General features: G+C 45.5%; 1 protein-coding gene across 1 annotated transcript; it reads left to right on the top strand.

The window, feature by feature from the left end:
- The first annotated feature begins 14,386 nt into the window (after positions 1 to 14,386).
- On the top strand, positions 14,387 to 19,507 carry LOC308581120 (tumor necrosis factor-like). The gene is made up of 4 exons (XM_081183610.1): positions 14,387 to 14,937; positions 16,588 to 16,618; positions 17,423 to 17,488; positions 18,776 to 19,507. Exons 1-4 carry the CDS (start codon positions 14,755 to 14,757, stop codon positions 19,204 to 19,206), a joined length of 711 nt encoding a protein of 236 aa, XP_081039736.1. The 5' UTR covers positions 14,387 to 14,754; the 3' UTR covers positions 19,207 to 19,507.
- Positions 19,508 to 24,220: the final 4,713 nt, after the last annotated feature.

Genomic DNA, 24,220 nt, shown 5'->3' with positions numbered 1-24,220 from the left:
CTGTTTTGCACAAACTCTGTCGGAAGTTATATGAGGCGTACTGTTAATTTGTTCTCTTATTTCCCTGTGGAGCTTATATAACACCTTCTGTTTATAGATCACTCATCTGGGTTTGTTTGCACAGAGGTGATATGACTTCCCATCAATGGATTGTTATCCCACAACTTTTGAGCATTTCCTCATTGCCTTCCTGCACTTTCCCCATCACTTTCCTTACTGCAAAAGTCTGCTGGGGGGGGGGGAGAGACACAGTGTCTCCTCCACTCTCCTGGACATATGCTTAATTAGGGATGTTTTTTAAAAAAATCATTAATTCTACCTCTCTGAACTAATTTGAGACTGGATCCAGAGCGGGGTGAGTGGTACGCAGGTTGGACCACAGTGGGTCACCTTAATTGGGGCCCCTTGGATTGGTGCCATAAGGAGGATTTAGAGAGGGCTGTGAACAACCTTATCTTTAACATCACTTTTATCTGCTGCGTTTATTATTATTTTTACTTTTACATTTATTCTTCTGCTTATTTAGGGCTACCATACACCTGGATTTTCCCAGACATATCCACGGTTTGAGCGTGGTGAACTGCATCTGGGAGGGAATCGCTTTAATGTCTGAGAAAATCCAGACGTATGGCAACTCATATTGGAAGTGGCAATTTTGGTGATTCCGGGGTGGAGGTGGGGAGCTCTAAAACCACAATTCTTTTTGCGATTTTTGACTTTAAAAGCTCAAGAACTTTTCTGTCTGCATTTTCACTTTCTGAAATATGGCAGCCATTGTTGTTGTTGTTGTTTAGTCGTGTCCGACTCTTCGTAACCCCCTGGACCAGAGCACACCAGGCACTCCTGTCTTCCACTGCCTCCCACAGTTTGGTCAGACTTATGTTTGTAGCTTCGAAAACACTGTCCAACCATCTCGTCCTCTGTCGTCCCCTTCTCCTTGTGCCCTCCATCTTTCCCTACATCAGTGTCTTTTCCAGGGAGTCTTCTCTTCTCATGAGGTGGCCAAAGTCTTGGAGCCTCAGCTTCAGGATCTGTCCTTCCAGTGAGCACTCAGGGCTGATTTCCTTCAGAATGGAGAGGTTTGATCTTCTTGCAGTCCATGGGACTCTCAAGAGTCTCCTCCAGCACCATAATTCAAAAGCACCAATTTTTCAGCGATCAGCCTTCTTTATGGTCCAGCTCTCACTTCCATACATCACTACTGGGAAAACCACAGCTTTGACTATACGGACCTTTGTTGGCAAGGTGATGTGTCTGCTTGCATTGTTTCATTCCATATTATTTTTGACTGGCCCTGTGCCGAAGAGGTAGTAATTAAATTGAATTAAGTTTTGAATTGGATTAATATGCAGCAGATCAAGACAATGACCAGTGCACATCTCTCTCTCTCCCCCCCCCCCATTTTAAAGTTAACTCTTGTGCTTGGCCTGCAAAGAAGGAACTCTGGAACTGACACGCTGAATGCTCAAAAGCAAGAAACCACAGTTTTGCTCTTTCTGGCAAACACCTCGTAGCAGGACAGCCAGCCTGCTCCCAAAACTTTCCCTTCAGGTGGCAACCAGACCGAAACTGCCAGACGTGACGCCAGACCGAAACTGCCTTCTTCAAATGTGCAGATATGGCTTCAAAAATTAAAGAGTGCAAAGATGAATTCATGGCCGTTGAGGGAAGTGATAACTCTGTGGTGAAGCACCCGCTTCACATGCAGAGCTCCCAGATTCAGCCTCTTCCAAGTGGGGCAGGGAGATCTAAGTAAGGGTCTTTGAAATCCACGGCCAGAGCTACTCCTGATCAGCACAGACATTCCTGAGCTCGATGGAGCAATGGTTTGACTCAGTATAAGGAAGTTTCCTGTAACAGACCTATCAGTGGCTATAAACACTAAGTCATGTTGGCTAAATGGACCGTCCATGTGCAGATGCCAAAATCAGATGCTGGGGTCAGATAACAGGAAATCCCTGGGAAGAGGGATTGGCCGATAAACCACTCTGGGAATGGTAGCCCTTTGAGGAAAATAGAGGTATCCAAAGGAGTCTTAGCACCCTTCACAAACTGCGGCTCCCAAGATTCTTTGGGGGAAGCCATGACTGTTTAAAGCGGTATGTTGTTGTTTAGTCGTTTAGTCGTGTCCGACTCTTTGTGACCCCATGGACCAGAGCACGCCAGGCACTCCTGTCTTCCACTGCCTCCCACAGTTTGGTCAAACTCACGCTGGTAGCTTCGAGAACACTGTCCAACCATCTCGTCCTCTGTCGTCCCCTTCTCCTTGTGCCCTCCATCTTTCCCAACATCAGGGTCTTTTCCAGGGAGTTTTCTCTTCTCATGAGGTGGCCAAAGTATTGGAGCCTCAGCGTCAGGATCTGTCCTTCCAGTGAGCACTCAGGGCTGATTTCCTTCAGAATGGAGAGGTTTGATCTTCTTGCAGTCCATGGGACTCTCAAGAGTCTCCTCCAGCACCATAATTCAAAAGCATCAATTTTTCGGCGATCAGCCTTCTTTATGGTCCAGCTCTCACTTCCATACATCACTACTGGGAAAACCATAGCTTTAACTATACGGACCTTTGTTGGCAAATCACCTTGCTTCTTTTTTTTTAAGCTGTATAATACCGCTTTAAATGTGTGGTGCGGATGGGACCAGACCCTAGCCTTTTTAAGAACAATACCATTTAGACAGTATGGATATAGAGAGATCAGCGGTCTGGCTCTGTATACGCCGACTTCCTAAGCTCCGTTTGTATACAGGAAAATGTCTGAACCAGGGGTAGGCAACCTAAGGCCCATGGGCCACAAGCGGCCTACGGGAGTGATTTAACCGGCCCATGAGCTACCCCCGAACCAAGCCGCCTGCTCGGCGAGTCCTCACGCGCTGTGCTAAACCAACACAGCGCAGTGCAGGGACTCGCTTCCGCGGTGCCGGAAACCACGTCTGCACATACGCAGATACCTAAAATCGTGTCTACTCAGATGCCGGAAATTCGCGATTCAGCCCACAGAGGGATCTCCGCTGGAGTGAACCGGCCCAGGCGAGGTAAACCTTGCTGACCCCTGGCATTCTGAACGGTCCTTGCTTGAGAACTCGAACTGCAGAATTGCAGTTGCCACTGATACTGGCAGAGGGTGATGTTTTGCCATGTCAGCTACCTTCCTACACCTCCGTAGATTAACGATAGAGGCGATATCAGTGCTTAATTTATGAAGAGAGGTGCCTGGGGCTCAGATCCTCATACTCTGTGACTCAGAAACTCTTGTCTCCCGCTCACAAACAGATGGCGCCTGGTTGGGATTGCTCAGTGGTGACGGGGAAAGTGGCTCCAGGCCCCTTATCGCTGCCCATGTTCCTGAACGAAGCATCAGCCTACAAGATAGGTGCAGATCAGGGGTAGCCAACGTGGTGCTCTCAATGCGTTGTAGAGTTGCTTGGGCAGAGGCAGGAGGGAGAATGACCGAGGTCACGTACGCACCATGCATTTCAAGCACATTCAAAGTATACAATTACCCTAAAAAAATCCTGGGAACTGCAGTTTGTGAAGAGGGCTCTTTGAGGGGGAAACTACAGTTCCCACAATTCTTTGGGAGACACCGTGTGCTTTTCACATGTGGTATGTACACAGCCAAGAGTGCCTTGTCAGTGATGACTCCCTGCCTCTGAGATTGACAGGCCTGGCACCCAGTTTGTCATCATTTCAAGGTCAGGCCAAGACTGTTTCCTTCTTCCACGTCTTCTGATTCTTAGTCTCTTGGTATGGTTTGCACTGATGTTGCTGTTTAAACTGTATTGATTTCTTTCCCAATCTATCAATTAGAACTATCATCTATCGGGGGTAGTTGCCCTGGGAGTACTTTGCATTGAAGGTGGGATAGATGAACCTTGGAAATAATGGTGAAATTTCCCTCTCGCCGCGTAAGGAGATGATATAAATGATTGCGATATCATGGAATGCGGAATTTCGCCCTTGGGTAGTTGGGCTTTCTGCTTGGGCTCAGTCAATTCCTTTTGTGTGTGTAAAGATCTCTCTCTCTCTCTCTCTCTCTCTCTGTGTGTGTGTGTGTGTGTGTGTGTGTAAGCTCAGATGCACTCACGTTCACCACTAGGTCTAGTCCTCCCCTTTGGATAGACACCATGCGAAGCTAGCACTTGGGGGATCATAACCCATATTTACTGTTTCTATAGAAAGGTGATATCCACACTATACAGGCCCAGCCCTGCCAAGAATTCTGGGAAGTGCAGTTTTCCCATCCCAGAGCTGCAATTCCCAGCACCCTTAACAAACCACAGTCTCCAGGATTCTTTGGAGGGAGCAAATGGTATGGCATGGAACTGACCAAAAGACTTGAATAATGCCGAGGGGATATCAAATAATGGAGCAGAAAGTGGTTTTCTGAAGAGAATTTTAGGGCTGGTCCTACCATTAGGAAGAGCTAATCAGTCGCCTCAGGAGGAGTCCATTTTGGTCACAAAAAGATGAACATTGAAAATAATGGTGAAATTCCCCTCTCGTCACGTAAGGAGATGATATAAATGATTGCAATATCATGGAATGCGGAATTTCGCCCTCGGGTAGTTTGGCTTTCTGCATGGGCTCAGTCAATTCCTTTTGTGTGTAAAGGTCTCTCTCTCTCTCTCTCTCTCTCTCTCTCTCTCTCTCTCTCTCTCTCTCTCTCTCTCCCTCCCTCTCTCTCTCTCTCTCTCTCTCTCTCTCTGTGTGTGTGTGTGTGTGTAAGCTCAGACGCACCCATGTCCACCACTAGGTCCTGTTGTTGTTGTTTAGTCATTTAGTTGTGTCCGACTCTTCATGACCCCGTGGACCAGAGCATGTCAGGCCCTCCTGTCTTCCACTGCCTCCCGCAGTTTGGTCAAACTCATGTTTGTAGCTTTGAGAACACTGTCCAACCATCTCGTCCTCTGTCGTCCCCTTCTCCTTGTGCCCTCCATCTTTCCCAGCATCAGGGTCTTTTCCAGGGAGTCTTATCTTCTCATGAGGTGGCCAAAGTATTGGAGCCTCAGCTTCAGAATCTGTCCTTCCAGTGAGCACTCAGGGCTGATTTCCTTCAGAATGGATAGGTTTGATCTTCTTGCAGTCCATGGGACTCTCAAGAGTCTCCTCCAGCACCAGAATTCAAAAGCATCAGTTCTTCGGTGATCAGCCTTCTTTATGGTCCAGCTCTCACTTCCATACATCACTACTGGGAAAACCATAGCTTTAACTATATGGACCTTTGGATAGACACCATGCAAACATTGAACATTGAAAATAATGGTGAAATTCCCCTCTCGTCATGTAAGATGAACATTCTAAATAATGGTGAAATTCCCAGCACCCTTAACAAACCACAGTCTCCAGGATTCTTTGGAGGGAGCAAATGGTATGGCATGGAACTGACCAAAAGACTTGAATAATGCCGAATAATATCAAATAATGGAGCAGAAAGTGGTTTTCTGAAGAGAATTTTAGGGCTGGTCCTACCATTAGGAAGAGCTAATCAGCCGCCTCAGGAGGAGCCCATTTTGGGTGTCACAAAAGGGAAGCCGGTTGTTGATTATTTACTTTACCACTGTTGTGTTTTTATTGGGAGGGAGAGGCGCCTGAGGGACATTCTGCCTCAGGTGGCAAAATAACTCTGGCCAGACATATCTACCTTGGCTTGGAGCGGTGTGTGTGTGTGTGTGTGTGTGTGTGTGTGTGTGTGTGTGCATGTGCTGTTTTGCCTCAGGCGGTGAAACTTCTTCTCCGTTTCGGTTTCCAAACCTTTAGAAAAAACGGAGGGCAGTTTGGAATCGCCAGGGTGAAATTGAAAGTACTAGCTAGAGAACCGGTCCCACTTCCTGCTGCCCTGACAAGGCAAATGTAAAAACCAAGAAAGGGCTAAAATTCCTGCAGTGAGGTAATTGTAGCAGAACGGCTGGGATTTTTTGGGGCTTGGCAAACCCAAGATGGCAAAATGAGTGATTTATTTCTACACCCAGGCTGACTTCTGCAGCCTCTGCTATTCTCATTGCGCACTTCCACAGTGGCAGTCGTAATGCCCGTCCCCTCAATCCCATTGTGTTCAGTGGAGCATACTGGCTTCCGAGAAAGCGTGGCAAGAATTTGCAGTGCCCAGGAGAGCTCGCCTAGGTCACAATTGTTCAAATGCAGTCATGGGTTGGTAGCCAATGTAGTCACCAGCCCTATCCCATCTCATGCCCTCTACAAGGCTGTGGATAAGGAGTTGCAATCTGAATTAACAACTGGGGGAGAAATTCTTTGGGGGGGTATTTGTGTCCTCGCACGTGGGGGAGGGGAACAACAACCCTGTGAGGTAATTTAGGCTGAGAGACTGTGTCTGGCCGAAGGTCAAATTTCAAAATGTAACTATCACCCATTTTTTGTGATGATGTGCCCAATGCTCACATCGTAAGGGATGCCCCCCTTAGCTACGATTTGTTTGTTTGTTAAAAAAAAAAGCTGTGAGGGGTTTATAATGTGACTAATATTACAGGAGGTGAGGGGTGGGCCTTGGGGATTTCATTACACTCTTTGTGAAACATGGACAACTTATAAATGCCAACTCCCTGAAAGATTCCATCGACGGCATTTCCAAAAAATTTTACACATCACTTGAGAAAACAGGTGAACTAATGCCAGTGTACTGGAAGAAGCAAAGATCACCAGTGTTGAAGCAATGATTCTTCAACATCAACTTCATTGGACTAGTCATGTTGTGCGGATGCCTGACTATTGTCTTCCAAAGCAACTACTCTATTCCGAACTTAAAAATGGAAAGCGTAATGCTGGTGGTCAACAAAAGAGGTTTAAAGAGGCTTTTAAAGGCAAATATTAAAAAATGTAGTATAAACACTGACAATTGGGGAACACTTGCCTGCAAGCACTCCAGTTGGAGAACAGCCTTTAACAAAGGTGTCATGGGCTTTGAAGACACTCGAACTCAGGATGAAAGGGAGAAATGCGCTAAGAGGAAGGCACGCTTGGCAAATCCACACCGTGATCAACTCCTGCCCGGAAACCATTGTGGAAGGACATGTGGATCCAGAATTGGCCTCCACAGTCACTTACGGACTCACTGTTAAGACTGTGTTCACGGAAGACAATCTTACTCGGCTACGAGTGATCGCCAAAGAAGAAGAAGACACTCTCCTAATTTTAGCATGGTCTTAGACAAATTATTTATATCCCACACATCCCCCATGGGCCTCAAACCCTGGGTGAGCTAGGGCCCCCCACTGCATGCAAAGACGGGCTCCAAAGGATTGAGCGGCGAGACCAAAAATGGGCCCAGTGGTCAAAAGACAGCTTCTGCACGTGCCGTAAAGGGAAGCAAGGGGTAGTTGGGGCTCGACAACCTGGGGAAACTCTCAGAATGAGGAAAACTCTGGTCCTACACCTCTGCTGCCTTGTGGGATATCTTAGGGAGAAGAGAAGGCTAAGGAGCAAACCGTACAAAAATCTGGAGAGGAGTCCCTAAGACGGCTGGATGGCGCCTTGTACGCCTCCTTCTGGCAAGTCCTGCAGCCAAGCTGGTCCAAACGTCTTGCTCTGCTTTGTTTTGGACCCCATCAGTGAGGCTGAGAGTCTTGTCTTCTGGCCAGCCCAGGACCTCCATACTTGTGCCCAGGGAGGTCCCTTTGGTCCTGGGAATGCAGTGGTTTGACTTGACCACCAGAGGCACACTCCATTGTCTCTTGAGACAGAAGGATGCCAACAATACCCCAACAATTGCCAAGGTGGCTTCTAAGTGGTTTAAAAACAACCACAAAACAACAACAACAGCAGCAGCAGCAATAAGCGAACAAATTTTGTCAAAACACCAAACACCTGCAATTAATATCGACAATAAAACAAGCCCATTAAAACAGCGCAACAGTTGGAAGAGCTAAAACAACAATTGAAAAAGCAAGTTCAAGTCAGGAGAAGCAAGCATCTCAAAACGTCGGGTGTGAAAAAATGGCGACAGGGGGAAAACAGTAGGTTTCCCCAAAAAGCTCAACAGGCATCAGGAATTTAACTTTTTGAAATATGGCAACCCTCCTGATTTGATCCTGGAATTTCCCACTTTTCCTTAGGACTTCCCTATTTTCATCAGAGAAATGTTGGAGGGTGTGGAGTTATGTGACCCTTGAGCCAAGGAGATAAAAAAAAAGTATACAACCTTTAGAAGATATCTGAAGGCAGACCTTTATAGGGAAGTTTTTTTAAAAAATGTTTAATGTATTATTATTATTATATATATATATATATATATATATATATATATATATATATATATGCAGGTTTTGGTGTTTTCGGGTATCTTCCCGTGTAAGATACCCGAAAACACCAAAACCTGCATTCCTGTACCCGTGAAAATCTACGAAAGCAAATATATATATATATATATATATATATATGCTTTCGTAGATTTTCACGGGTACAGGAATGCAGGTTTTGGTGTCTTCGGGTGTCTTCCCGTGTCTTCTCTTACACGGGAAGACACCCGAAGACACCAAAACCTGCATATATATATATATATATATATATATATAGGACGCCACTCAGAGTGGCTGAGGCAACCCAGTCAGATGAGTGGGGTATTAATAATAATAATAATAATAATAATAATAATAATAATAATAATAAGAAGAAGAAGAAGAAGAAGAAGAAGAAGAAGAAGCATCTCACTATTTTCACTGGAGAAATGTTGGAGGGTATGTAAGGATATGTAATAAAAAAAGCATAATATCCCTATATCGTAACACTAAATAAACAGTGAAGAGTTTGTTTAACATGTATGAACATTGAAGTGAGCGTGAAACTCACCACGCCTGAAGCCCACTGGCTGATACTTAGACCTAGTACTCATCCCAGACATGAGTGGTCATTTAGTTCTGGGCTGAATCACTTTAGACTTCAGGTGGAAGACATAAGGCTCCTTCATGCCAAAAAAAAAAAAACATTCCTCATAGAGAGCTAGCATGTCTAGCCTTTTCCTGATTTGCTAGTTTTCTGTGTGATAGAGTTTTTTGTTTTGGTTTGGTTTTTTATGGAAAAAAAAGTCTGTATGTAGAAGCACAGAGCTCCCACCTGCAGTCTGGAAGAAGATGGCCCAGTTCTAAATGAGGCCAGAGAGATGGGAACATCCAAGTTCCTGGTAGATTCCTTAGCTGGGCAGGTAATCCCAGCATGTGTTTCCTGTGTCAAAAAACCCAGCACAAATTCCACCTTGGTTTCTGTGGCCTGTACAGTCCCCGGCCATTTCCACTTCTCGTTATCTTCTACTTTCCTGTGCTGGAAAGACAACCTCCTTCTCTATTGACACTCTCAGGTGTTAATGCCCGTTTTGGTAGTTTTATCTCCCAGGAATTCCCTCCTCCATTGTATGGCTTTTGTGATAAGCCAATGATGCGCTTTTGTATCCTCGCCTTGGGACCCACCCCGTCCTTCTGGTTGGAAGTTGTTTCCACCAATTTTAATCTTGTAAAGGTAAAGGGACCCCTGACTGTTAGGTCCAGTTGCGGACGACTCTGGGGTTGCAGAGCTCATCTCGCTTTACTGGCCGAGGGAGCCAGCGTTTGTCCGCAGACAGCTTCCGGGTCATGTGGCCAGCATGACTAAGCCGCTTCTGGCGAACCAGAGCAGCACACGGAAACGCCGTTTAATCTTGTATACTTATGCTATTGTAAGTCACCCTGATGATGACAGTCCCAATGCTAATAATAAATAGGATGGGAGGTTTAATAACATTCAGACCCACCCAAAACTTTGTGAATCTGATGAGGACGTCTCCCACTCCTTTCTAACTTGGCCTTTATGCGAGAAACCTAGATGTAAACTTCTCCCTTGTTATGCTTCAGCCCCTGTCAAACAGAGCCCTCCAGGACCAGATATGTATATTACTAACCAAGGAGCAAATTCGGCTCTGGGATCTAAGAAAATACAAGCCAGGCTTCAAAAAAATTTTGGGGTTGGGTAGGATGAGCTTTCGTTCTATTGCATTCTTATTACTTATACAGTGGTACCTCAGGTTACAGACGCTTCAGACTACAGATGCTTCAGGTTACAGACTCCGCTAACCCAGAAATAGTACCTCGGGTTAAGAACTTTGCTTCAGGATGAGAACAGAAATTGCACAGTGGCAGTGGGAGGCCCCATTAGCTAAAGTGGTACCTCAGGTTAAGGACAGTTTCAGGTTAAGAACGGACCTCCAGAACAAATTAAGTTCTTAACCCGAGCTACCACTGTACAGTCATACCTCATGTTACGTTCTTTCAGGTTACATCGTGCGGCGACCTGGATGTACCGGAAAGGGTTTCTTCTGGGTTTCACAGCTCACGCATGCGCAGAAGCACAAAATGACGTCATGTGCATGCGCAGAAGTGGTGAATTGCAACCCAAGTGTGCGCAGACACGCCGCTGCGGGTTGTGCTCTTTTCATGTTGCGAACAGGCCTCTGGAATGGATCCCGTTCACAACCAGACGTACCACTGTGCGTCACTGCTTAGGAGACAACAACACATGATTTATATTGGGGGGGGGAGTATTATTTTTCTCATTCCTTTTGTATTTGTTTGCTGAATATGTAAAAAGCAATGGTTTACTTGCTGTACGTATTTATATTGTCGTGAGCTGGTCCTGTTCTGATTAGTCTGGGATTTTGCTTTGAGAGGGGTCTGAAGAGAAACCGAAATGATGCATATAATAGGTAAAGAAAAGGTAAAGGACCCTTGGACAGTTAAGTCCAGTGAAAGGTGACTGGGGTTGCGGCGCTCATCTCGCTTTCAGGCCGAGGGAGCTGGCGTTTGTCCACAGACAGCTTTCCGGGTCATGTGGCCAGCAGGACTAAACCGCTTCTGGAGAAAGCAGAGCAGTGCACGGAAACACCGTTTACCTTCCCGCTGCAGCGGTACCTATTTATCTACTTGCACTGGTGTGCTTTCGAACTGCTAGGTGGGTTAAGCTAGACAGAATAACAGGAATTCACCCTGTCATGGGGATTCGAACCGCTGACCTTCCGATCAGCAAGCCCAAGAGGCTCAGTGGTTTAGACCACAGCACCACCTGCTCCCCTTAAATGCAGACAGCCTTCAGACATAGCCATTTATTCCAAAAAAAGGCTTTTTGAATTTGTGTGGTTAAGGGCAGGTTCTGAACACTCTTCTGCTTCCACGTGGAAGAAAAAGGAAAAAGGTACAGGATTCCTAGATGGTGAAGTCCAGTAAAAGGCAGCTATGGGGTGCAGTTCAGAGAGAACTCATTGTTCCTCATGCATGCAGATTTTGTGTAACGGATGTTGGAGAATTCTGATGAAAACAGAAAAAGGAACAGAAATTGCAGTTGCTTATTCGCAACAGAACTGGAATGGAAATCAATCCAGCAAATACGATCAATACTCCTTGTTGTTGTTGCTTTCAGTCAGCAAATGATACTTAATTGATTCTCTCCCCCCCCTCCATTTTTCCAATGCATTTGCACTGAAATTAATCGGGTTGGAATCACATCATGGCCACATACTTTATGCAAATGATATAAATTATGCAAATTTCCTAATTTTGTCACAGTGGACAGTGTGACGAATAACATAGGTTTGGGCAGAAGGCGAACTGCAGGGGAACAGAAACAGCGCTGCAATGAACACAGGGAGGAAGGGAAAGCGATGCCTTCTTACATCCATAGCTTCTGCAAAACGTCATCCTCATCATAATGGCATCCCATAGTCCCCTCCCCAACATTGAATCCAGATTTAATGTTTCTGCAAGTTTTGTTTTTTACATAGGCATTTGATGAAGTGCTGTGTGGTTGCTGGGGAAAACCTGCATGCACAGAGCGCACCATGTGCACGATAATTTGCCAAGTCGAAGTGCCTCTAATAAAGAGCATAACATATAACTCAGCCTTGCATCAGAACTGAGCTCAGAGCAGTTTTTGAGGTTAAAAAAAGACAAAATCACAAGGATGAGACTAGCAGATTAAAAATAAAACAAACCAATGCTGGTGCCAGGCAAGGCTTCAGGTGAGGGTGGTGGTCTTCTTCTTTGGTGATCACTCGTAGCCGAGTAAGATTGTCTTCCACAAACACAGTTTTAACAATGAGTCCGTAAGTGACTGTGGAGGCCAATTCTGGATCCACATGTCCTTCCATTGTGGGGACATTGGTTTCCAGGCAGGAGCTGATCAAGGTGTGGATTTGCCAAGTGTGCCTTCCTCTTAGCACGTTTCTCCCTTGTGTCCTGTGTTCGAGTGTCTTCAAAGTCCATGACACCTTTGGTAAAGGCTGTTCTCCAACTGGAGCGCTCGCAGGCCAGTGTTCCCCAGTTGTCAGTGTTTATACTACTTTTTTTTAGATTTGCCTTGAGACAGTCTTTAAACCTCTTTTGTTAACCACCAGCATTATGCTTTCCATTTTTAAGTTCAGAATAGAGTAGTTGCTTTGGAAGACGATCATCAGGCATCTGCGCAACATGACCAAACAGGGCAGCATGGTTATTAGCCCATAGCAGTCTCAAGGTATCACCTGGTGACACATGTGGCCACCACCTTGCTGAAGCTAAGCAGGTCTGGGGTTGGTCAGGGTCTGGATGGGAGACCTCCAGGCAGAGAGCCTTGGGCTCCATAATGGAAGAATGCGAGGAGGTGAAAATGAGTAAGCAAACAAATGACAAATACATAAAACAGAAACAAGCATCTGTGTGGTGCTGGTGTATTGTCTTCATCCAAGATACAGCTTGCAGCCTTGTTGTTGTTGTTTAGTCATGTCTGACTCTTCGTGACCCCATGGACCAGAGCACACCAGGCACTCCTGTCTTCCACTGCCTCCCGCAGTTTGGTCAAACTCATGCTGGTAGCTTCGAGAACACTGCCCAACCATCTCGTCCTCTGTCATCCCCTTCTCCTTGCACCCTCCATCTTTCCCAACATCAGGGTCTTTTCCAGGGAATCTTCTCTTCTCACGAGGTGGCCAAAGTCTTGGAGCCTCAGCTTCAGGATCTGTCCTTCCAGTGAGCACTCAGGGCTGATTTCCTTCAGAATGGAGAGGTTTGTTCTTCTTGAAGTCCATGGGACTCCCAAGAGTCTCTTCCAGCACCAGAATTCAAAAGCATCAATTCTTTGGCGATCAGCCTTCTTTACTCACTTCCATACATCACTACTGGGAAAACCATAATTCATGACATGATACTGCGCATACACACCATTTGAATGGCAATGCCCATTAACTTTTGGAGGGGGGGACATCCCCCTCAAATATGTTAAGAGGAGCTCTGAAGGGACCTTGGCCCCTAGGAGTCAGCTTGCAGCACCTTTTAGATCCGAGAAATGTCAAAAGGAGGGGGAGGGATGACTAAGTGCCCTGCCCAGCCGGGCTTCTCCCTTTTAAAGGCATGAGATCTGATCTCAGGCCTCATGTGCCACCCCCGCCCCTGGAAGTTTGGGGGCTCATGACCCAGGAGAGGGCATTCTCTGTGGCAGCCCCTAAGCTGTGGAATCCCCTCCCCACAGAGATGCATGTGGTACTTCTTTTTTGCAAAATGCCAAAGACCCACCTCTTTGCCTCTGGCCTTGTTTTAAATAATTACAATACTGATTTAATAATAATAATAATAATAATAATAATAATAATAATAATAATATTAATAATAATAATAATAATAATAATAATAATAATAATAATAATAATAGTAATAGCAACCTGCCCTGGGAACTTGTGGTGAAGGGTGGGCAAGAAATACAGTGACTTATGATGATGGTGATGTGTGGTTTGTAGCTGACACCATTCTCTCAATTGTACGGCAAAACAGTTTGCTCCTTCAACACGGGAAATTGCTAAACACCAAGTCAACTGTTGTCTCTCTAAGATGATAATAATAATAATAATAATAATAATAATAATAATAATAATAATAATAATAATAATAATAATAATAATAATAATAATGATTTTATTTATACCCCGCCCTGCCCGGTTCAGAAAACTGGGCTCAGGGTGGCTAACAACAAATTTAAAACACTTAATTGTGATACAACAAGAAAGAGCATAAAAACCGGCATAAAAGCATGAATAACAATAAATTCAAAGTTCTAAAATCAGTTTAGGGGCTAGTACAGCCTATCCTGGCTGGAAGCCAGGGGTGTGTGCGCGCGCGCCAGTCGTGTGTGTGTGTGTGTGTGTGTGTGTGTGTGTGTGTGTGTGTGTGTGGGTTCCTCCCCTTCGCTTCAAGCCACCAGCACCAACACCACGCTGCCGCCACAGAGAGCCTTTTTTGGGGGATGCCCCGTCAGCAGCAGGCTTTCTATTACCAGTTTCCTCTTTCTGTTACAGAATTTTTCCTCTTCCTCTTGGGAGCCTCGCGCTGTGGGCGGGCGGGGAAGTTTGAATGGCTCTCCCCGACAGGGTTTAAAAGGCAGAGCCAGCAGCAGCTCTGAAGCACTCGCTCTCCTCTCGAACAAGCTGCGGGGGAAGTCAAGGCGGGTTAAAGGAGGCAGGCAGAGGAAGCAACACCCATTCAGAAAGCGAACTCAAGCCGCAGAAGAGCAGGAGCGCAGCACACAAACTTTTCTTTCTTCCTCCGAACTGGTGTAGCTTTTGGCAAAAGTCCACTCGCCGCTCTTGCCTCTCTTGATCTAAACCCGTGGCTGAAACCCGCCTGGAGAAAAGATCTGCCCCTCGCTTTCCACCTGTTGATTTGAAACCCTCCCTGGACCCTTCTTCCACCTCGTGCCAGGCGGCGACGGAGGCGGCGGCAGCAGGAGCGCATCTCTTGACCGAAACGCACCAGCCAGCTATGAGCTCCGAGCATTTGGTGTACGACGTGGAGAAAGGGAGCAACGTGGTGGTGGTGCGCGAAAAGCCCCAGAAAGAGAGCCACTGGAAATGCCTCAGCATCTGCTCCCTCCTGCTTCTGCTGGGCGCCACCTTCGTCTTTGCGCTTTTGCAGTTTGGCGCTTTCAAGCAATCTGAATCCCAGGTAAGGAACATCTATCATCTATCTATCTATCTATCTATCTATCTATCTATCTATCTATCTATCTATCATCTATCTATCATCTATCTATCATCTATCTATCATCTATCTATCTATCTATCTATCTATCTATCTATCTATCTATCTATCATCTATCTATCATCTATCTATCATCTATCTATCTATCTATCTATCTATCTATCTATCTATCTATCTATCTATCATCTATCTATCTATCTATCTATCTATCTATCTATCTATCATCTATCTATCATCTATCTATCTATCTATCTATCTATCTATCTATCTATCTATCATCTATCTATCTATCTATCATCTATCTATCTATCATCTATCTATCTATCTATCTATCATCTATCTATCTATCTATCTATCTATCTATCTATCATCTATCTATCTATCTATCTATCTATCTATCTATATCTATCTATCTATCTATCTATCTATCTAATCTATCTATCTATCTATCTATCTATCTATCTATCATCTATCTATCTATCTATCTATCTATCTATCTATCTATCTATCTATCTATCTATCTCTGTCTGTCTATCTATCTATCTATCTATCTATCTATCTATATCTATCTATCTATCTATCTATCTATCTATCTATCTTCTATCTATATTCGTATCTCTGTGTGTCTCTCTGTGGGGGGGGGGGAGAGGTAGAAAGAGATCAGGGATTGGTCTTCCTTAGTAAAGATTTGCCGGGTTTGCATGAAATTTGCAAAGACGTTCTAAATTATAGGTAGGCAAACTAAGGCCTGGGGACCGGATCCAGCCCAATCACCTTCTAAATCTGGCCCGCGGACGGTCCAGGAATCATTGTGTTTTTATATGAGTAGAATGTGTCCTTTTATTTAAAATGCACCTCTGGGTTATTTGTGGGGCATAGGAATTTGTCATTCCCCCCCAAAAAAATATAGTCCGCCCCCCCACAAGGACTGAGGGACAGTGGACTGGCCCCCTGCTGAAAAAGTTTGCTGACCCCTGAATCTAAATCCTCAGAGAGGGAGGGAATGCTTGTCTCCATCACTGAATGATGAAAAGAGGAGCTACAAATGGATTAAAATAAATGAATGAAAAATAAAATAAATAGCTCTGAGCTGTTGGCAATCACCACCACCACCACCAATGAATTCGTGCTATTTTAATTTGAGTTGCTCCCCCCCTTCCCAACAAGCCCATTGATGGGTGCTGAAAGATTTAGGAACTTTTTGAAGAACCAAGGCACACACCGGATGCGCACCGTTGCCTTATAAAAGTTAAGGGCTTTTAAAATTAAGGATCCCACAGCGAATTAAAAATAATAACAACCAAGATTGTGATATTCGATTTTTTTTTAAAAAAAATGTTCACAAGGTCACAATTGGTGATGTACTTGAACTCAGCCCACCATCACCTCTAGGACTTATCACCAAAAATGTGCCCATTGCAGCTCTGCAGGGTAGTTAATGTGCACTTAGCTCTTTTTTACTCCGTAGTTCTGCCTATTTGGAAAGCTACCCCAAACATGCCTCCGACATATCGGACATTTCTAGCTCCAGCTCATTTTGCACTATCACTGTATTGTTCATTGTTGTCGCTACAAATGTATTTACCCTATTTCCCTATTTCTTTCTTTGTTCAGGACTCTAAGGAAAAGGGAAGCCCATTTTCTGGTAAGTTCTTCCAATTTTGTTTTCTTAAGAGAAACCTCCCCCATTCTGTCAGGGCAATGGATTTCGGGGTGCAAGGACTTTGGCTGCGTACACACCGCACTTTTAAAGCACACGGCTTCCCTGTAAGAGATCCTGTAGTTTACTCTTAAAAAGCTACAATCCCTGCCCCCCTTAACAAACTACAGTTCCCAGGATTCTTAGGAGGGTGCCATGTTCTTAGGAGAGAGCCAGTGTGGTGTAGTGGTTAAGAGCGGTAGTCTCATAATCTGGTGAACCGGGTTCGCTTCCCCGCTCCTCCACATGCAGTTGCTGGGTGACCTTGGGCCAGTCACACTTCTCTGAAGTCTCTCAGCCCCACTCACCTCACAGAGTGTTTGTTGTGGGAGAGGAAGAGAAAGGAGAGTGTGAGCCGCTTTGAGACTCCTTCGGGTAGTGATAAAGTGGGATATCAAATCCAAACTCTTCTTCTTTCAACATATGCTGGGTACAGCAGCCTCTCTGATTCTCAAAACCAGTGTCTACCTTCAGCAACTGCTCAGAGGCACCATGTGCTTAGCGTATGCCTTTTGCACTGTGATACACTTGCTGGATCTTGGGGTTGTAGTCAAATGCACATTAGATCCCACAAGCCGGAGGTCCCCTGGGCTAGACCATCAGTACCTCCAGGCGATTTTAAAATGCTGGTTCTTCAGCCAACTGAAAATGCTGCAGTAGCAGGTTAACTCTACCCCGTGTGGGATCTTTAAAGGAAGGAAGTTGATGGGATGCGTTGTCTGACCGTCTGTCCTCTTTTTGTCTTTGCAGGAGGGTTGCCGCAGACGATGAAAGTGCAAGCTCTGATGTCCAGGAAACCAGCTGCCCATGCCCTAGGTGAGACCTATTTTCTAAGCTGCTTGAAAGGGGTTTGTTGTGAACAAATGATTACAGAGTTGTTGAGCATATAAAGTGCTTTAAAATATTGGCCCAGTTGGGTTAGGATAAGAGATGATGGCTGGTCAAAACTTAGCCATTAAACTTCCATTTGAATCTGGGTTCCCCACAGCCTGACTCATCATTCAGTCCAGGCCTCCTGCATAATCCAGCACTGAAACATACCCACCAAACAGGGGACGTCCTATTTCATATCCTCCAACATTTCTCTGATGAAAATAGAGATGTCCCCTTCAACATTTCTCTGATGAAAATGCGGGTGTCCTATTCCATACTCTCCTACATTTCTTTGGTGAAAATAGGGAAGTCCTACCATACCCTCTTGGGACACTGGTGGCGCTGTGGGTTAAACCACGGAGCCTAGGACTTGCCGATCAGAAGGTTGGCGGTTCGAATCCCCGCAACGGGGTAAGCTCCGGTTGCTCGGTCCCTGCTCCTGCCAACCTAGCAGTTCGAAAGCACGTCAAAGTGCAAGTAGATAAATAGGTACCGCTCCGGCGGGAAGGTAAACGGTGTTTCCGTGCGCTGCTCTGGTTCGCCAGAAGCGGCTTAGTCATGCTGGCCACATGACCTGGAAGCTGTACGCCGGCTCCCTCGGTCAATAAAGCGAGATGAGCACCGCAACCTCAGAGTTGTCTGCGACTGGACCTAATGGTCAGGGGTCCCTTTACCTTTACAATACCCTCCAACATTTCTCCAATGAAAATAGGAACATCCAGGGCTTTTTTTTCCAATCGGAACTCACCGGAACTCAGTTCTGGTAGCTCTCATGTGGGCGCCATTTTCATTCTAAGAGGACAAAGGTGGGGTTCGTGGTGAGTTCTGGTACTTCTTTTCCAGAAAAATAGCACTGAGGATGTCCCAAGGAAAAGCGGAACATTCCGGTATCAAATCAGAAATTGGAACAGCTTCTGTAAATCTGGGACTGTCCCTGGAAAATAGCGACACTTCGCATTCCGTTAAGCCTCTCTGAGATGCCAAAGCTTGGCCTTTCTCCCATGTAGTTGCTGCCAGAGTTTGTTGGGGCCACATACACACGAGGTTAATGTGGTTTTGCCCAATGGCCTGTCAAAGCAAGGATTGGCCTCGCACTCTCTGCTCCACCAAAGCCCTAGGTCAAACCAAAATTGCCTTCAGGGGACTAACACCGAAACTTTGTAGGCCGAAGCCTCTTAGCACATGTTGACGAACCTTTGATGCTGACTGGTTTTTCCCTTCCCTTTGCAGCTTCCCGAGCTCACGGCCAGCAACTGTTCTGGACCACAGACGTGGCGCCCTCCATACTTGAGAACGGCATGAAGCTGGACAAAAGTGACAACTCCCTCGTGGTGCCTTCGACCGGACTCTATTTCGTCTACTCTCAGGTCATGTTCCATAGCGACACCTGCCCGGAATCCCCTTTGCTGCTCAGCCACACCATCTCGTGGTTTTCCTCGCAGTTCAACAAGAACGTGGAATTGCTGAAGTCCATCAAGTCCGCTTGTGAGGCCGGAAGAACCGCCCAGGGCCAAAAGAGTTTGTGGTTCGAATCCATTTACCAGGGGGCTGTCTTCAGGTTGAACAAAGGGGACCGCCTGTGGTCCAAAACCGAATCTCCTCAGTATCTGGACTTTGCCCAACAGGGACAGATATATTTTGGGATCGTTGCCATGGAGTAAACAAAAGAAGAAAAAAGACTCTCCTGCTGTGCCATAGTTACAACTCACTTGGTCCTCCTACTCCATCATTCAAAATACAAATTTGAGGATGAGGAACAAGAGACTGAACACTGAATTGGCACTCCAGTGAAGGAGGCTACTTCTGCTCTGGGGAGATAGGACACAGTGTTACTTATGTTGTTGTTGTTTATTTTTAATCAACCCTATTTATTTATTTATATTTATTTATTTATATAGTGGGCGTGTGGTTGGAAGTCTGAAAGGATGTGGGATGCGTGCTTCTTTTGTCACACCAATTCAGGGGGGGGAAAAGATGAAATATAGATAACCCAGTAGAAACAAGAGTGTGGGTTTGTGAGTGTGCTTCTGTGTGTGTGAGAGAGAGGGAGGGAGGCAGAGATATGTGGTTCTGTGAGATATAAGTGAATACCAAAAATAAGGGGAGTTGTGCTCCTTTGAACCCAGCTCCAAAAACTCAGATCAGCTGTATATATATACTATGTATATCTGTTAATAATTGAATATACCGGTGTAATTATGTATGTTACATGGACTGCTCCTGAATTTTGGGGGAGGATGGCCCTGCGGGCAATGTCCTCTCCCAGTTTACCAAGAAAGAGAGGATAAAACTTCTCTTGGTTGGTAATGTTTACATCGAAGATGTAATCTGACACCAGAGTACCTGAGCTGTTATGATTTTGCTCACTCTCGTGGTACATAGCGTATTTCATGTTGAAATCCTGCATGTGTTGCCACAAAAGCGGTGATTTCAAAAGGGAACTAATACCTTGTGACGTGATTTTTTTTAAAAAAACAATGTTGCTTATTTATTTATTTATGTGGATATTTATTTTGCTGTATTCTCCTTTTTTGCACATTGCGGAGAAACTGCAACTGTTATTATAAGTTGGTTGTGTAACCTTTAAATGAGTCCAAGAAATAAAACTGAGATACTATTTAATTTAAAAAAAACCTCACCTTTTTTGACTCCTTGAAATGAATGAATGGATCGTTTCTGAGCTAGAGCAACAGCAAAACACAAGTTTCATGACCATAAATAGATTTAACCAAAAAAGTATGAAATGAATATTGCAGAACACCAGCAATAAAACACCAGTTATTCAGCCTACTGTCTACTTCAGTGATAGAGAACCCATGAACCTCCAGGTATTTTGGACTCCCATCAGCCCCAGCCAGCATGACCAATGGTTAGGTCTGATCGAAGTTTACGCCGACAACAATGCCATAGCTACCTGTTACTGAGCCTGGAGTAAACCATATATTGTGCACCCTATCGCTACTGATATCTACTTAAATTGGGATAAGGAGTTGGTGGCACTGTGGTCTAAACCACTGAGCCTCTTGGGCTTGCTGATCAGAAGGTCAGCAGTTCGAATCGGCACTGTGGTCGGCAGGTCGGCACTGTGGTGGGAAGGTAAACAGCATTTCCGTGCGCTCTGGCTTCTGTCACAGTGTCCTGTTGCACCAAAAGCGGTTTAGTCATGCTGGCCGCATGACCCGGAAAGCTGTCTGTGGACAAACGCCGGCTCCAACTATGGGGTTGTGGTGCTCATCTCGCTTTCAGGCCAAAGGAACTGGCGTTTGTCCACAGACAGCTTTCTGGGTCATGTGGCCAGCATGACTAAACTGCTTCTGGTGCAATGGGACACCGTGATGGAAACCAGAGCACATGGTACCTATTTATCTACTTGCACTGGTGTGCTTTCGAACTGCTAGGTTGGCAGGAGCAGCGACTGAGCAACAGGAGCTCACTCCGTCACGGGGATTTGAACCGCTGACCTTCTGATCAGCAAACTCTAGGCTCTGTGGTTTAACCCACAGTGCCACCCGCGTCCCGAAGGCAAGTTAGTTAGGTCTAATTAAACTGAGGCGCCAATAAACACCCCACTGTCACAAAATTGCATTCATGCAATATATTATGACATGATTAATATGAGCTAAACAGCATGGTATAGTATACAACATAGCCCTAAGGTGAGTTGTTTTTAAATATGTTGTAAGTGGCTTGGAAATCTCTGTGCAACAAGCAGCTAACAAATCTAATTGATGGGGGTGGTGATGGCGAGACTTATAGCTAGGAATGGAAGGAGGCAGCCAGCGACTTCTGCCTTGCCCTGGGTTCGTCCCAGTCATAGAATCATGGAATCATAGAACTGTAGAGTTCAGTTTCTATGTTACTCATCTCACTTTCCATTTTGTCTGAAACAAATGTACTGCTATTGGGTGGCACATAAATACTGAAATGAAACGAAAAAGTCTACCCACATCTCATTTATCAGAACCAATCTCTTTTAAGATCATCTCCTTTTCATTCTGACCAGAGAATGGTGTGCCTGTTTTCTTTAAATTGCATTTAGTTAAGAGCTTTCTTTTTCTTTAATAATCTTTATTAATTTAAATTACACACTTATACAAAGAATTTACAATCTCATACTACAAAAAGAAAATTAAAGAAAAAACAATTAAGAAAGAAGAAAAAGCAAATTTACGTACATTAAAAAAACTTAATCTTCCTAATTAATACTTAAATAAAAAAAGACTTCTGACAAAACGAGTCTTCCAATCATTCTCATTGTACTCTTTATACTGTCTTTGTTGTTGTATTTTTGAGTGATACTTGTAAACACAACAAATACCGTGTGTGGAGTAGACGGGGACAATATTACAGAATATAAAACTGTGTAGTTAAGAGCTTTCAATATCTCGCCTTTCAGGTTCTGAGCTCTTGCTGGGCGGATCCGTGAGGCTCTGCCTGAATCACTCGTGATGTTCAGTGGGAAATTGGCCGCCCATGGATTTCTCACTGTGGGAATTTCCTGAAGTTTTGATTGCTGTTTGAAGATCAGAAAGGCTCTCAAAAACCAAAACCAAGAGGCATGCAAGTACCCATTTCCTTTTCTGAAGGCTCGAGGTCTGATTTCCCTAATTTGTGATAAATATAGACCTTGCAGAGAAGTGAGCTTACATTTTTCCCCTGCAAATCTTTGTATTCTAAGGCTGACTTTCTAAGTTGGCATTGGCAGAAGAAGCAAACACTGCTCATGCGTGTTGCGTATGTATGTCTTTTCATGTGTTCTTTAGGGCCCTGAGCTGCATCTAACTATACCAAACCCATGACTTCCAGTTACAGATTAACAAATCTTTCAGTTTCAGTTTCACATTCCCCCCCCCCAGTTTTAAATTTAATTCTCCACATTTCTGCAGCAATTTGCATTTTAAAAAAACCCGACCTCGTGCAAATTTGTCATCATTTTAGTGTGACTTTCTTCTAATAAAGACATCCAAACATGCAGTTTTGCCTCATATGCAGATTTACAGGCAATTTCCCCCATTATGCACCGTTGAATGCTAATGTAGGCAGGCTTTCTCTGAGTATAGGCATGCTTGCACACATCGCACGGCTGGAGAACTGCTTTGCGAAATTTAGAGACGTGCGGATGTTTGAAGGCTAGCTGCGTTTCGGATCATGCCTTGGTTTGAGAAGTATGATTTACCGTATTTTTCGTCCCATAGGACGCTCCGTCCCATAGGACGCACCTAGTTTTTTTGGGGGGAAATAAAGGAAATTCCCCCCCCTTTATTTCCCCCCCAAAAGCAGGTCGGGGAAACCGAACCAGGTCGAGGAACAGCGGGATGGCGGCGCTGCGCCTCCCTGCTGTCCCCCGAGCTTGTGGGGCTGGCCGATGTCTGCCCGGTGCGAGGGGCGCTCTGGTTCAGGGTGCCCCTCGCGCTGGGCGGCAGGCTGCTATCCGCAGCGTGGGGAGCTTTGCGGGGAACTCCTGCAAGGCTCCCCACGCTGCAGATGTCTGCCGGGCGCGGGGGGGCGCTCTGCTTCAGGGCGCCCCTCGCGCTGGGTGGCAGGCTGCTATCCGCAGCCTAGACATCCCTGCGGGACCTCCCGCAGGGCTGCCTAGGCTGCAGATGTCTTCCTGAAGCCTGGAGAGTGAGAGGGGTCGGTGCACACCGACCCCTCTCGCTCTCCAAGCTTCAGCAAAAGCCTGCATTCGCCCCATAGGACGCACCTAGATTTCCTCTTCATTTTTGGAGGGGAAAAAGTGCGTCCTATAGGGCGAAAAATACGGTAGGTAAAGGGTAAAGGGACCCCTGACCATTAGGTCCAGTCGCGGACGACTCTGGGGTTGCAGTGCTCATCTCACTTTATTTAAACTGTTCAGGGAAGTTTTTAATGTGTGACATTTTAGTGTATTTTTGGTCTTTGTTGGAAGCCGCCCAGAGTGGCTGGGGAGATCAGCAGTGTCTCCATTTCACCGAGAGCCCGCTGAGTAGGTGGGAGATCCGGCCTTCAAGAAAACAGCCTCAGTCGCTGCTGCCGCCGTAGGAGCAGTGGGTGAGGCATTCCTTGTGGGCCCTATCTGCCCCTGTGAATTCTGCCGCCTGAGGCAGAAAGATTCTTAGCATGTGAGGAACATCGCAATGGGATTTTGTGCATAAATGCAAACTTTGCAGCCGCTTCAGCTTCACACACAGAAGATGGCTTCTGCACGCAGATTCGTTTTGCGAGACTGGGCTCTCTGTACAACATTTGCTCCGTTTGAAACTGCCGTCATCCTCTCCTGGTGGGAGAGATGTACAAATCCACATTCTGCCCATCCTACACAGGAGGTATGAAAAGATGGTTGTGAGAGCCCCTCTTGCATTCCCATTGTCCCTTGTATGTGGTGAAATTTGCCTCACCTTCCCAAGGAAAGCTGCCTTCAGGCAAAAAGATTCACTGGATGATTACCCAACACACACACACACACACCCCTTACAGGAAACATTTGGTATCATATTTCCTGATGGGAGGGGAAGGAAACTGTACTTTGACTTTTCTGCTGAAGCCAGTTCCAAAGGCAGCACAGGAGCTTGCGATGCCTGAGGCAATACCAACTAGACAACTTGTACTTTCCTTACCCTTTGAAGGCGGTTCACAATCTGGCTGCGTTAAGCTGCTTCTGACCTGGTTACCAGAGGGCATCAGAAACTACTTTCT

The sequence above is a fragment of the Podarcis bocagei genome, assembly GCF_964188305.1.
Source record: "Podarcis bocagei genome assembly, chromosome: 2".
Classification (NCBI taxonomy): domain Eukaryota; kingdom Metazoa; phylum Chordata; class Lepidosauria; order Squamata; family Lacertidae; genus Podarcis; species Podarcis bocagei.
This window is presented reverse-complemented; position numbering and strand designations above follow the sequence as displayed.